Source organism: Podarcis tiliguerta (genome assembly GCF_965153285.1).
Source record: "Podarcis tiliguerta genome assembly, chromosome: 14".
In the NCBI taxonomy this organism is placed as follows: Eukaryota; Metazoa; Chordata; class Lepidosauria; order Squamata; family Lacertidae; genus Podarcis; species Podarcis tiliguerta.
In genome coordinates, this window is record NC_139547.1 from 11,497,935 (window position 1) to 11,511,557 (window position 13,623).

The 13,623-nt window shown below is 44.9% G+C and overlaps 1 protein-coding gene across 2 annotated transcripts in view; it reads left to right on the plus strand.

The window, feature by feature from the left end:
* The window catches only part of LOC310663814 (tropomodulin-2), a 58,623-nt gene that overhangs the window by 22,472 nt on the left and 22,528 nt on the right, over nt 1-13,623 (plus strand). For both annotated transcript variants that reach the window (XR_014504600.1, XM_083412248.1), the window contains exons 4-5: nt 8,518-8,640; nt 9,903-9,986. Coding sequence is in view for 1 of the 2 variants with exons in the window: in XM_083412248.1 (XP_083268374.1) it covers nt 8,518-8,640; nt 9,903-9,986 (207 nt within the window). In the remaining variant the exon portion in view is untranslated. The remainder of the gene's footprint in view (nt 1-8,517; nt 8,641-9,902; nt 9,987-13,623) is intronic.

Here is a 13,623-nt window from a genome sequence, read left to right on the forward strand (position 1 = left end):
CAATGACCAAGGGTGTGTGTGGCTGCCTTGGAGGCTTAGACCTGAGGTTAGCCATCCTTGAGGCAGCGACAAGCCAGTGGGCAGTTAAGCAGAGGGACAGCCAGTCTCTCTCTCTTTTTTTAAATAATATTTTATTAAGGTTTCCCATAACATCACACACACAAAAAAGAAAAATACAAAAATAATAAAAGAAAAACAATTAAAAACAATTCAATTTTTCATAACATATCTTGCATTTGCTTATTTCCCGGACCTCCCCACACCTCCCCTCTTTGTATTCCAATTCAATTTATTTGTTCCGCAAATCCTTTCCCTCTTTACTTTATCCTTATCTTGATCTTAATATATTATACCTTTGAATTTTCACCTGTTAACATTCCATTTTTACATATTCCTTCATAGCATTATTACTAAAAACCCCTTAACCTCAATCCAACATCCTTCTAACATTCATTGATTTTATAATATTTCTGTAAATAGTGTTTAAATTTCTTCCAATCTTCTTCCACCTGAGGGACAGCCAGTCTCAGAGCAGCCCACCTTGCGCTGTTTCAGATTTATGGAAGCGGAGGCACTTGTGCCTTTGTGTCATGTGACATTGCGCTGAGACTCTCCCCGCACTTCTTTTTCAGCTGCTGAAATGGCTGTGCTCACACACGAAACAACAACAAGCAACACGTCGGCTAATGATAGACTAAGAAAATTTTCATAACATTATACCGTTTCAAAATTCATGAGCAGAAGACATAACCCGTATGCAAATTAATTGAAACAAACAATGTAGTTTATTGAACAAAACTCACATATACATGTACGAAACTCACATTAGTAATGGATATGACCTCTGCTATTTTAAAGCAGCATTTGAACACAGTTTGGCATGGAGTCTACTAGTTTCGAACAGTCGCTGTTGATTTTCGGATCCCTGTACCACACTTGAATCAGTGCCTGAATGAGCTTCTATATAATCGTACACTCTACAGCACGGAGGCGACTTTTGCATATAGCCCACAAATTCTCAATGGGATTTACGTCCGGGGAATTCCCTGGCCAATCAAGTATCTGTGTTTGCTGTTCTGTCATGAATTTCTTCACCACTTTCGATGTGTGGCAGGGGGCTAGGTCCTGCTGCAATATCCCAGTACCGCCAAGATACCTCTTTTCCTTTTTTAAAAAAAATAATATTTTATTAAGATTTTCCATATCATCACAAAAAGAAAAAAGAAAAATACAAAAATAATAAAGAAAAACAGTTAAAAACAATTCAATTTTTCATAACATACCTTGCGTTTGCTTGTTTCCTGGACCTCCCCACACCTCCCCTCTTTGTATTCCAATTCAATTTATTTATTCAGCAAATCCTTTCCCTCTTTACTTTATCCTTATCTTGATCTTAATATATTATACCTTTGAATTTTCACCTGTTAACATCCCGTTTTTACATATTCCTTCGTACCGTTGTTACTAAAAACCCCTTAACCTCAATCCAACATCATTCTAACATCCATTAATTTTATAATATTTCTGTAAATAGTCTTTAAATTTCTTCGAATCTTCCTCCACCAACTCTTCTCCCTGGTTTCGGATTCTGCCGGTCATTTCCGCCAATTCCATATAGTCCAGGATACCTCTTTTCCAGCTCTGCAAGAGCTCTCTTTCATAGAACCTCAATATATTGTGGCGAGCGCATCATTCCTTCTATTGGCTGCAGGCTTCTGACACCATAATGATCAACTGACTTTTCGTGTTTGTTTTGAGTACAGGATTACGAGTAAGATAGAAAACATGCTTTGTTTCAATTAATTTGCACAAGGGTGTATAATATGTGCATGGAGTCACAAATAATAGGAACCAAATAATTGTTCCATAACCAGGAATTGTGGGGTTGGTAAGTCACTGTCAAAGATCACAGAAATGGAGGAGAATGCCTTTCCACAGTCAATATCCTACAAATGTGAGGTGATAGGTGCTCTGACAGAACAGTTCTTCCAGGATAATGAACTGTTTCAATGATAATTCTTCCTCATCTGGCAATAATATAAAATGAAATCCATTACATTCAAATGCAATACAAAGATTGAAAACGACAGGCCTGCATATAAACAACCAATAATAAATACATACCAAATTAATTGTGAATGGCCATGGATCAGCAATCACTTAAAAGCAGGCATGGTCAAACTTATCCCTACAGATGTTTTGGGACTACAACTCCCATCATCCCTAGCTAACAGGACCAGTGGTCAGGGATGATGGGAATTGTAGTCCCAAAACATCTGGAGGGCCAAGCTTGCCTATGCTTGGCTTAAAAGTGTAGTACTGTTGGCAGAACCCTTGTAGCTTTATAAAGGCTACCCACAGGTGCAATGAATCACATAAGTTTTCAGGAAATTTAAAGATACAGTATCCAAAAATCTGGCAAAGAGAACACAAATAGTAGCCATATTGTCAGAAAACTTCAATAAAACAATTGAAATCTAATTCAGTATTCAAACTCCCCGGGTGGAGAGTCATCTTGGACTCACAGCTGTCCATGGAGGCGCAAGTTAATTCTGTGTCCTGAGCGGCTGTGTACCAGCTCCATCTGCCTGCGGACTGTCTTGCCAGAGTGGTGCATGCTCTAGTTATCTCCTGCTTGGACTACTGCAACGCACTCTACGTGGGGCTACCTTTGAAGGTGACCCGGAAACTGCAATTAATCCAGAATGCAGCAGCTAGATTGGTGACTGGGAGTGGCTGCTGGGACCACACAACACCGGTTCTGAGAGATCTGCATTGGCTCCCAGTATGTTTCTGAGCACAATTCAGTGTTGGTGCTGACCTTTAAAGCCCTAAACGGCCTCGGTCCAGTATACCTGAAGGAGCGTCTCCACACCCACCGTTCAGCCCGGACACTGGGATCCAGTGCCGAGAGCCTTCTGGCGGTTCTCTCATTGCGAGAAGTGAGGTTACAGGGAACCAGACAGAGGGCCTTCTCGGTAGTGGCGCTCGCCCTGTGGAAAGCCCTCCCTTCAGATGTGAAGGAAATAAGCAGCTATGCTGTACTGTTTTTAACACTGGATTGGAAGCCGCCCAGAGTGGCTGGGGAAACTCAGCCAAATGGGCGGGATATAAATTTTTTTTATATTATTATTATTATTATTATTATTATTATTATTATTATTATTATTACTATTGTTGTTATTATTATTATTATATAAATAGGTAAATCAGTCTGGTTTCTTGTTGGTGCACACCACACTTGATCCATCAGCTACCTTGTCCTTCCACACCGATGCTCAGCGGAGCCCACTCCCAGCTTTAAAAAAATAATATTTCAAAACTGTACTTTTTGCCAGCACCAGTTTAAAAATCAAAAGGACAGGAGTGCATGGCTTCCTCACCGCTGAGTTTGCTCCCCATGGACCTATTGAAACACACACACACAACCCGACCAAAAAAACCCACTCCCAGCTTTGGGTCCCTCCCCCACAACTTCCAGATTCAAGCCCCACCCAAAAAAGTTCTACCTTGAGACCTGGTCTGGGCAAAGTAGGAGTGTTCTTTCGGATTGCATGTCGTGCCGGAGTGTGATATTGCGCAGATGGTGCATGTGAGTCTATTGATGCTTTTTTTAAAAAAAGAAACGCAGCATCCCATGTGCAAATGTTTCACTCTGGAATCAAGGTTCAGCTGTACCTGTATGTAGCACATCAGGGGGAGGGACAGAAAGAGTGCCGCCGGAGGCGAGAGTTTAAAATCCACTCTTCCTGGAAAAGCCCTGCGGTTAGAAATTTCTCTCTGAGCTCAGCAACTTTCCCCTTTCTTTGAAGCCGATGGCTTCGCTAGGGAATACTTGAACAAAATGAGCTCTCCCATGTCAACCAGCTGGTTAAAAGATGAACGCTTAGTTGTGTGTGTGTGTGTGTGTGTGTGTGTTCTTTAAAGTCAGCCGTATGGTTTTGATTATGTTGTGGAATAAGCTGGGGGAAGCAAGACAGGAGGAGAGAATTCCAAAAGCTTCATAGGAAGGCTGTGGAATCGGGAAGTAATTTGATAGAGCGGCTGCTCGTATTTTCTTAGGAATCTTAGGAGGTTGAAGGGGCACGGCTGTGACTATCATGCAAGGACCCTACGCTTCTGAATTTGCCACTATGCTATTGTACTTAATGGACCTCTTTACCCTCACTTTTGACACTTGGAATGTATATTTTTAGAGCCCACTTTGTGTTGGGACGCGGGTGGCGCTGTGGGTTAAACCACAGAGCCTAGGACTTGCCGATCAGAAGGTTGGCGGTTTGAATCCCTGCGACGGGCTGAGCTCCTGCCAACCTAGCAGTTCAAAAGCACATCAAAGTGCAAGTAGATAAATAGGTACCACTCTGGCAGGATGGTAAACGGCGTTTCCGTGTGCTGCTCTGGTTTGCCAGAAGCGGCTTAGTCATGCTGGCCACATGACCCGGAAGCTGTACACCGGCTCCCTCGGCCAGTAAAGCGAGATGAGCGCCGCAACCTCAGAGTCGGTCACGACTGGACCTAATAGTCAGGGGCCCCTTTACCTTTACTTTATTGTACTTAATGGACCTCTTTACCTTCACTTTTGACACTTGGAATGTATATTTTTAGAGCCCACTTTCTTTGTGTTAATTTTAGGTTAAAACTTTTAAATATAGTGCTTTAATACTGATGCTCAAGTGTTCCCTAGCAAAGCCATCAGCTTCAAAGAAAGGGAAAAGTTGCTGAGCTAGAGAGAGAATTTACTAATACACAGTTTTAATTGTTGCAATGTGCCCTGGAACCTTAAGGTGAAGGGCAGGTAATAAATTGCAGCAATTATTATTGTTATCATCATCATCATCATCATCATCATCATGAATATATTGTAGGGGGAAATAAGGTTTTAATGGGCATTGCTAATATGGGGAGAAGTTCTAGCATGGAGGCATTCCTTTGGGAGTTGTCATAGTATTGCTAGCTTCTAAGTCTGGAAATTATGAATCACCTCCCTAAAAATAATACAAGCAGCTAAATATCACAAGGCAAAATCGATCAGCTCTGTGCATTATTTGTCTCTTGTTCCTCGAATGCATGAAGCAGCCTTAAACTGAATCAGACCCATCTAGTTCACTTCTTGTCTGGGTTCTTCACATTAGTAGCTGTCAGGGAACTGCCATCGGAGCCAGAGGGAGAGGGAGGGCTCTAGAGGGATTCCGGAGAGCGTCCCGGGAGGGAGAGAAGCAGCACATCTTCTGGGGAAGGAAATCAGCGTAGCACCAGTGGAGGAGGGGGGCAGATGGGGGAATCGGTGAGGTGGCTCCAAGACTCCTCGCCGGGGACCAGCGGGGAGAGCACGGGTCCTCCGATGCCCACACCCTCTCTGCGCAGAAGGCTTCCGCGCAGGGAGAGTAGGCGGAGACTAAGCGTCAAAGAGCTTCTTTGCTGGAAGAAGTTCAAGAAACGCCCACTGACGGATTCTGCCAGCGATTGTGACAGCCACGGGCGAGTGGCTGTCTGGACAAGAAAGGTTCACTCAGGCAACGCAGCCAGGTGTTGGCACCGATTTACACACGAGCAACCCCTAGAACCATTACAGTAGCCAAACACTGCTAGGTTTGGCAGAAAAAAACCATGGAGAACAGCTATAAATTTACCTTTTTATTAAACTAATGCAAAGAGATGATGAGCTCAAAGAGTTGGATCGGCTGCATCAGTGGCAGTAGTGAACCTCATGCAAGATTGGGAATGCAGGGCTACATCCAATGCAGTGCTAAGACAAAGCCACTTAAAGAATAATAGAGTTGTAGACTTGGAAGGTTCTCCCAAGATGAATTCAGGTCCAATCCCCTGTAACGCAGGAATTGCAAGAAAATTAAATACCGTATTTTTCGCTCTATAGGGCGCACCGGCCCGTAGGGCGCACCTAGCTTTTTTTGAGGGGGAAATAAAGAAAAAAAAAAAATTCCCGAGCTTCCCCTGACCCCAGCCCCCAGAACAAGCTGCTATCCGCAAGCCTTGGGAGCCCGGTGGGAGTTCCTGCCAGGCTCCCAAGGCTTGTGGATATCTGCCCGGAGCCCGGGGTGCGCTGCGAAGGCTTGCAGATAGCTTCCTCAAGCCTGGAGAGCGAGAGGGGTCTGTGCGCACCGACCCCTCTCACTCTCCAGGCTTCAGCGAAAGCCTGCATTCGCTCCATAGGACGCACACACATTTCCCCTTCATTTTTGGAGGAGAAAAAGTGCGTCCTATAGAGCGCAAAATACGGTAAATAAAAATTTCTGACAGATGGCCATCCAACTTGTTCTACTGACAAATGTTTTGTGCTGCTGGAAAATGGTTGCCTCAAAGAACTTCTGGTAACTTGCGGGGAAAATCATGTTTGTTTGATTCCCACAGAAAGTGCTTTGTAAAATCTACGGTCCATCGGATGCTAGCAATCAAATAGGCAATGCAGCTTTGTGGAGACAGTTCTTCAGAGCCTGTGAGGTTTTCTGAAGGCTTCTGTGTGATGGGATGTTCCCACAGAGGGGTGCTTCTTAGAGAGTTGTCGGATCCTTGGAAAGCTTTGCCTTTGTCATCCAATTCATAAAATGAGAGGAGAATGTAGTTGATGTTCTAGCTCTGCTCTCGTCGAAATCCATAGGGAATGGGATGACGTTGGCTGGTGGGAAAACCCAGGCCAGGATGCAAATGTCTTGGAAAATCCTCATAATGAAAGCCAGCTGCTTAGTGTTCAGTTCAAGAAAAAGATACTTGGGCGCTGGCCGTGTTTTAAAATGAGCAACAACTGAATCCGTAGCATTTCATTTAATTTTATTTATTCATTTTGTGAAATTTATATTCTGCTTGAGTGTAAACAACAATCAGTATCCAAACAAACCCCTGTGTTGCAAAGAGAACGTCAACAATGTCTAGGCAACACAACGACCATATACATACGTAATAGACAATCTTTATAGAATTCCATCAAACAATAACAAGTTCAAAATGAAATCTTAGTCTCAAAATCTCTGAAATTCAGTAAATATAATCTCCAACACTGAACAGAGATTCCGGATATTGACTGCTGTTTTGTAGATCTTCGTCAGCGTGGTGGGAGAATATAGAATTGCTTCATAAGCTGAAAATAAAATTTTACGGACGGTGACCTGCATGACATATCACTTTACAAAAAGGAATTCTATATAGATTGTCTATTATGTATGTATATGGTCATCGTGTTGCCTAAACATTGTTGAGTGTAAACAACAAGAACCCTCGAGGCAGTTTGAAAAAAGAACGTTACGGTTCAAAAGTAACTGTAGAACAACATCTTTATTGGGACTACCTAAAAGGTCACAAAACATCAAGCAAGCTTTCCAGTTCTCCAAAGTTCTTCTTCATCAGGGTTCACCAACCTCTTGGAGCCTGGGGACAGATTGGCAGGCGGGAGAAATTATTGTGGGCACCACATCTGAGCCGCAACTTATTCTACTGACCACAGCAGGATGCTTCTATTAAACCTAATTTCAGCAGGGAGAGGAGGCGCTGTGGGTGCCAGGGGAGGCCTTGTGGGCATGTGTACACCTGTGGGCACCACCCTGGGTACTTTGCAAGATGGAGTTGAGCAGGTATTGGGGCCCTTTGGCCCTCCATATGTTGCAGAACGACAACTCCCATCTGCTCTGACAGGCATGGCCGATGGCCAGGGATGAGGGGAGTTGGAGGTCAGTAACATCTGGAGGGTGAAAGATACAGGCACTCTGCATCTGAAATCAAGTGATAATCCTAGACAAACTACCAGTTAGTTTCTGGGCCCAATTCAAAGTGCTGGTTTTGACCTATAAAGCCTAAAACAGCTCAAGACAGCAATGCCTCAAGGACTGCCTCTTTCCATATGAACATACCCGGACCCTGAGATCATCTTTTGAGGCCCTCCTTTGTGTGCTTCCTCCTCAAGAGGTCCGGAGGGTGGCAACATGAGAACGGGGCCTTCTCTGCAGTGGCTCCCTGTCTGTGAAATGCTCTCCCCGGGGAAGTCTGCCTGGCGCCTTCATTACACACCTTTAGGCGCCAGGCAAAAATGTTCCTTTTCAACTAGGCCTTTGCCTGACTTGATCTACATCCTATACCCTTTTTAAAAATGCTGGCTCTTTTGGGTTTTTTTTTTCTTGGGTTGTTGGTTTTGTTTTGATTTTATGGATTTGATATTTTATGTGAACCGCCCTGAGACCTTAGGGTATAGGTCGGAATAGAAATATTAATTATTATTATTATTACATTGACAATATTTGGAACACTCAGAACATCAACAGTATGGGTGTGGAAAGTGGAGAAACAGGCATCTTTTTTTCCTTTTTCCAACATTTGCCTGGGATGGTCAGCAGTCACATGTTCTATGACGGCATTTATCAGAATTTGGGCATTCACACTACACAAAGATCCATACAACTTCTCTCTGAATAAATTCTTAAGTGGGTGAACCCTGCCAGTCTTACTGATGGTTACATCACCACCATCCAGTTTAATTTGCTTTCTCTTCCTTTTCCCTTTTTCTTTTTAAAGGAAAAGCATTTATCCCTAAAGAAAGACCAATAGAAACCCGCACAGAGGAGAAAGTAACTCTGGATCCAGAATTAGAAGAAGCCCTGGCCAGTGCCTCTGACACTGAGCTGTACGATCTAGCAGGTTTGTTGCCATCTTTGAACATTTGGGTTATCTCAAACTGGGCCTGGGTGTCTTAACACAGCAACAGCAACAGCCCTGTGGTTTTAATATAAGCTCACAGGACCAAACCACACATTCTGTTTTTGCTGTGTGTGTGTGTGTATAATTTTCTGTTTTACAATTTAGAATATTCATTTAAACAACCTTAAAATATCAAAGACTTCCTTTCTTCTCTTTCCATGGTTCATTTTGCATAACATAAATCCCTGCATATTTTATACTGTATAAACTAAACCATTCAGTATTCCATTATTAAAGGTAAAGGGACCCCTGACCATTAGGTCCAGTCGTGGCCGACTCTGGGGTTGCGGTGCTCATCTCGCTTTATTGGCCGAGGGAGCCGGCGTACAGCTTCTGGGTCATGTGGCCAGCATGACTAAGCCGCTTCTGGCAAACTAGAGCAGCGCACGGAAATGCCGTTTACCTTCCCGCCAGAGCGGTACCTATTTATCTACTTGCACTTTGACGTGCTTTCGAACTGCTAGGTTGGCAGGAGCTGGGGCCGAGCAACGGGAGCTCACCCCGTTGTGGGGATTCGAACCGCCGACCTTCTGATCGGCAAGTCCTAGGCTCTGTGGTTTAACCCCCAGTGCCACCCACGTCCCTATTCCATTATTACAGCCATCCAAATCACACATTCTGTTAGCTACATAGCTGTGCCTTTACCCCTGCACACAAAAGGCTAGTGCGGGGTTCCTGATCTGGATTGGGTCCTTAGCAGGGGGACCCTCACTACCCTTAAAAAAAAAGAAACAAAAGAGACTCGCCCCTGATTACAGGTTTGGGATTCCCAGTCCGGACTGGGACCACAATCGAGGGTTAATGCCCCCTCGATGCTAGGACCCCTGTACTTCAAAGGCATAGCTATGACTCAGTAGCCCAAGTCCATAAGTTCTTATACCACAAAGGCAGATGTAGATTTCCCCCCAAGTTTTTCCATTGCTGGGCTATTGAAATCCTATATTGCTGGGCCTTCTCGGTGGTGGCACCCGCCCTGTGGAACTCCCTCCCATCAGATGTCAAGGAAATAAACAACTATCTGACCTTTGGAAGACATCTGAAGGCAGCCCTGTTTAGGGAAGTTTTTAATGTTTGATGTTTTATTGTGTTTTTAATATTCTGTTGGGTAACCCAGCCAGATGGGCGGGGCATACATAATAATAAATGATGATGATGATGATAGCTGAAGCTAACACCTGTACTCTTGTTGGTGGTTTTTACAGCTGTCCTAGGAGTGCACAACCTGGTCAACAACCCGAAGTTTGATGAAGGAACCACCTCTAAAGATGGCAAAGAAACCGTGAAAAGTAAGCAGGCACTTTTCTTTCTCCCAGATGGTTAGCAAGCATCCAAGCAGGCGATAGAAGCCAAAGGGGAAGTTCCAGACTGTTGCTGTTTTTGGGTGGGATTCTGGCAAGGGCTGAGGGCCTTCTGGTGGTTCCCTCACTGCGAGAAGTGAAGTTACAGGGAACCAGGCAGAGGGCCTTCTCGGTGGTGGTGCCTGCCCTGTGGGAATGCCCTCCCAGCAGATGTTAAGGAAATAAACAACTATCTGACTTTTAGAAGACATTGGAAGGCAACCCTGTTTAAAGGTAAAGGTAAAGGTCCAGTTGTGGACAACTCTGGGGTTGTGCGCTCATCTCGCTTTACTGGCCAAGGGAACCGGCATACAGCGTCCGGGTACCTTCCCGCCAGAGCGGTACCTATTTATCTACTTGCACTTTGATGTGCTTTCAAACTGCTAGGATGGCAGGAGCAGGGGAAGTTTTAAATGTTTGATCGTATTTTTAATATTCTGTTGGGAGCCGCCCAGAGTGGCTGGGGAAACCAAGCCAGATGGGTGGGGTAAAATAAAATAATAAAGTAAAGTAAAATATCGCATACGGGCAAATCCAGGTTGCAGAATTGAAATGAATGCTCACTCAGTTGCCAGGGTCATCTAATTGCTATGCAGTCAAATCAGGATGAATGCTCAACATAAATGGGCTGTATGGAAGCACATTAAGTCACACCTGGTTTATACATTAAATATCTTCTAGGATAACAATGCACACACATATGACAATGAACTCTCCTCTCAGCAGCAAGAACCATCATAACTAGACACTGGAAGGACCTCTCAGGAATGAAAATTGACGGCTGGTACCCAAATGTATGGGAAACTGCCCTAGTAGAAAAGTTAACCAACAAACTTAATATTTATATACAGCCTTTCATCCAAAGATCACAACATAAAAAGATAAAATCATTTGTTTTTCAAGCATTTCAAAGCAATTTAAAGGCCTAAATGGCTTAGGACCATGGCTTTAAAGGTAAAGGTACCCCTGCCCGTACGGGCCAGTCTTGACAGACTCTAGGGTTGTGCGCCCATCTCACTTAAGAGGCCGGGGGCCAGTGCTGTCCGGAGACACTTCCGGGTCACGTGGCCAGCGTGACATCGCTGCTCTGGCGAGCCAGAGCCACACACGGAAACACCGTTTACCTTCCCGCTAGTAAGCGGTCCCTATTTATCTACTTGCACCCAGGAGTGCTTTCGAACTGCTAGGTTGGCAGGCGCTGGGACCGAACAACGGGAGCGCACCCCGCCGCGGGAATTCGAACCGCCAACCTTTCGATCGGCAAGCACTAGGCGCTGAGGCTTTTACCCACAGCGCCACCCGCTTACTTCTCCCATATAAACCTACCCGTATATTAAGTTCTTCTGGAGAGCATCGTCTCTGCATCCCACCAACATATCAGGTACATTTATCAGGAAATGGGCAAAAGAGTTGGCTCCCTGCCTGCACCCAGTCTCTAGAACTCCCTTCTTGAGAAAGCTCATTTGAAGCCCTTTAATGCTTTTTCACTTGTATACATTGTACTTTTGACCGACTTTAAACCAACTACCTTTGGATCCGGGCCTTTGTGTGGGGGCTGTTTAAGATTAACTACGATTCCAGTTGTCTTCCCACGTTCATAAAGCCTCTGGGAAATGTGGAAGAAACGGGGCAGTTTTTATTCCACCCCAAATGAGGCTGCTGTTATAGCCCTCCCAGCTAGAGGCTCGTATGCCGCAGCCCTCAAAGGGCTTACGTTGCTAATTTGTGTCCCTCTCTGTGATTATTTTCTCTCTCTTTTTTCTGCAAAGGTCCACCATTCCAGCTTGGTGGGTCTGCTAAGCTGCACTCCCGACACATATTTAGCAGCTAGGAATTTGCTTTGTCAGGCATCTTCATTCCAAACACAATACTCCCTTCCCTCCAGCAGATAGTTGTTGCTTTGTTTTCAGCTGGGGAGAAAAACGGTGAGGGATGCATTTCAGGAGCCCCTGAAGAAATAAGATTATAAGCAGACTGAACGAGGAGAGGCTCCACAGGAGGGAAGTTGAGGAGCTGTTGTGTTGCACCGGTTAGACTAGGGTCAAAGAGACCTGGATTCAAATCCTGCCGCAGCCTCCTCAACAGCTGGCTGGGCAAGAGCTGACTCTTTCTCTCTCTTAGTCCAGTCTAGCTCATGGGACTATAGCAAGGATGAGGCCTGGGCGATATATCAATATTGTGGGAATGTTTAGGGATGTGGGGGAGGATATATTGTCTAAGATATCCTATCCTACCTTCTCTTTACAAGTTCAACAAAATCAGCAGAGTTAACATTCCCCTTTTTAAAACACACGCACAGCAGATAGCTTGCTCAGACTCGTTAGAGTCTCTGTAAATATTTCCTGGTATTTTCCCCGTTTAATTCCTCCTAAAATAAGACGCTACGCAGTCTTCTGTAAAGTATAAAACGTTTACTCAAAAGTAATCATCTCTTCACACAAAGGTTCCCAGAAGGCAGACTTAAAAGGTTAGAACATAGTTTAAATGTGGTGACTATCTCCTTATGGGTGAAAGCAACCCTTTTCTTCTCTTGGCCTGGAGCCAAGGGTGCATCTTAGTAGTGCTGTTGTTAAGATGGCATCGATAGTGACAAGAGAGACAAGATGGTCGCCAGCCTGTGATTCTGGTTCTTTCTTACTTCAAGAGAGACCACGCCCATCTCAAGTTACACATAGGAAGTTTCGTTTCAGTCCTGGAAAGCAGGAGGTTCCGGCTGGAGGACTGAGACAACCTTCATGTCTACTCTAGCTGTTACGTTGTAGGTGAACAGATCAGACGACACAGTGATTCTTCAAACAGCTCTTGTTTATTCACAGGCCAGAACAGAACTGAACTGAAGGGTTCAGCCAGCCTGCTTATATAGAGCTCCACTAGAACGCAACAGTAACCACTTTCTGTAACTACCCAATCACTGAACGTCACTTTCAATCCCTTATTTGCATATGTGGACCTGAGTAAAAACTATCTACAGTATCCCCCTGCTGGCCCAGGGTGAGAACTTCAGTACATAACACTAGCAATGTTGTGTTTCACTGCACCTGATTCTTACATCCCACAAATATATTGCCCAGGACTGTGTATGAGGAGCAGACTGTGATGTCGGCTTCATTCAGCAGTATATCGCTGGTGAACCCGCTACTGCTCCTGAGTCCCTCTGCTAGCGACTTTCTCTGCTTGGCTGAGGAGTGGCGGGTGGCTGCTCCCCTCAGCTGAGCAGTTAAAGGATGCCCCAGCTTGGCGCTGGCTCCCACACGGAGCACCAGGGCTGGCTCTGCTGGGGTGAGGTGCCCTCCTGTACCCCAGCTGAGCTGTCAGGCTTCAGATAACCCAACCCCTCCCATGGCTGGCAGCCAAGAAGTAGAAAAACTAGAAGAGTTCTTGTTGTTGTTGTTTAGTCGTTTAGTCGTGTCCGACTCTTCGTGATTCCATGGACCAGAGCACGCCAGGCATTCCTGTCTTCCACTGCCACCCGCAGTTTGGTCAGATTCATGTTTGTAGCTTCGAAAACACTGTCTAACCATCTCGTCCTCTGTCTTCCCCTTCTCCTTGTGCCCGCCATCTTTCCCAACATCAGGGTCTTTTCCAG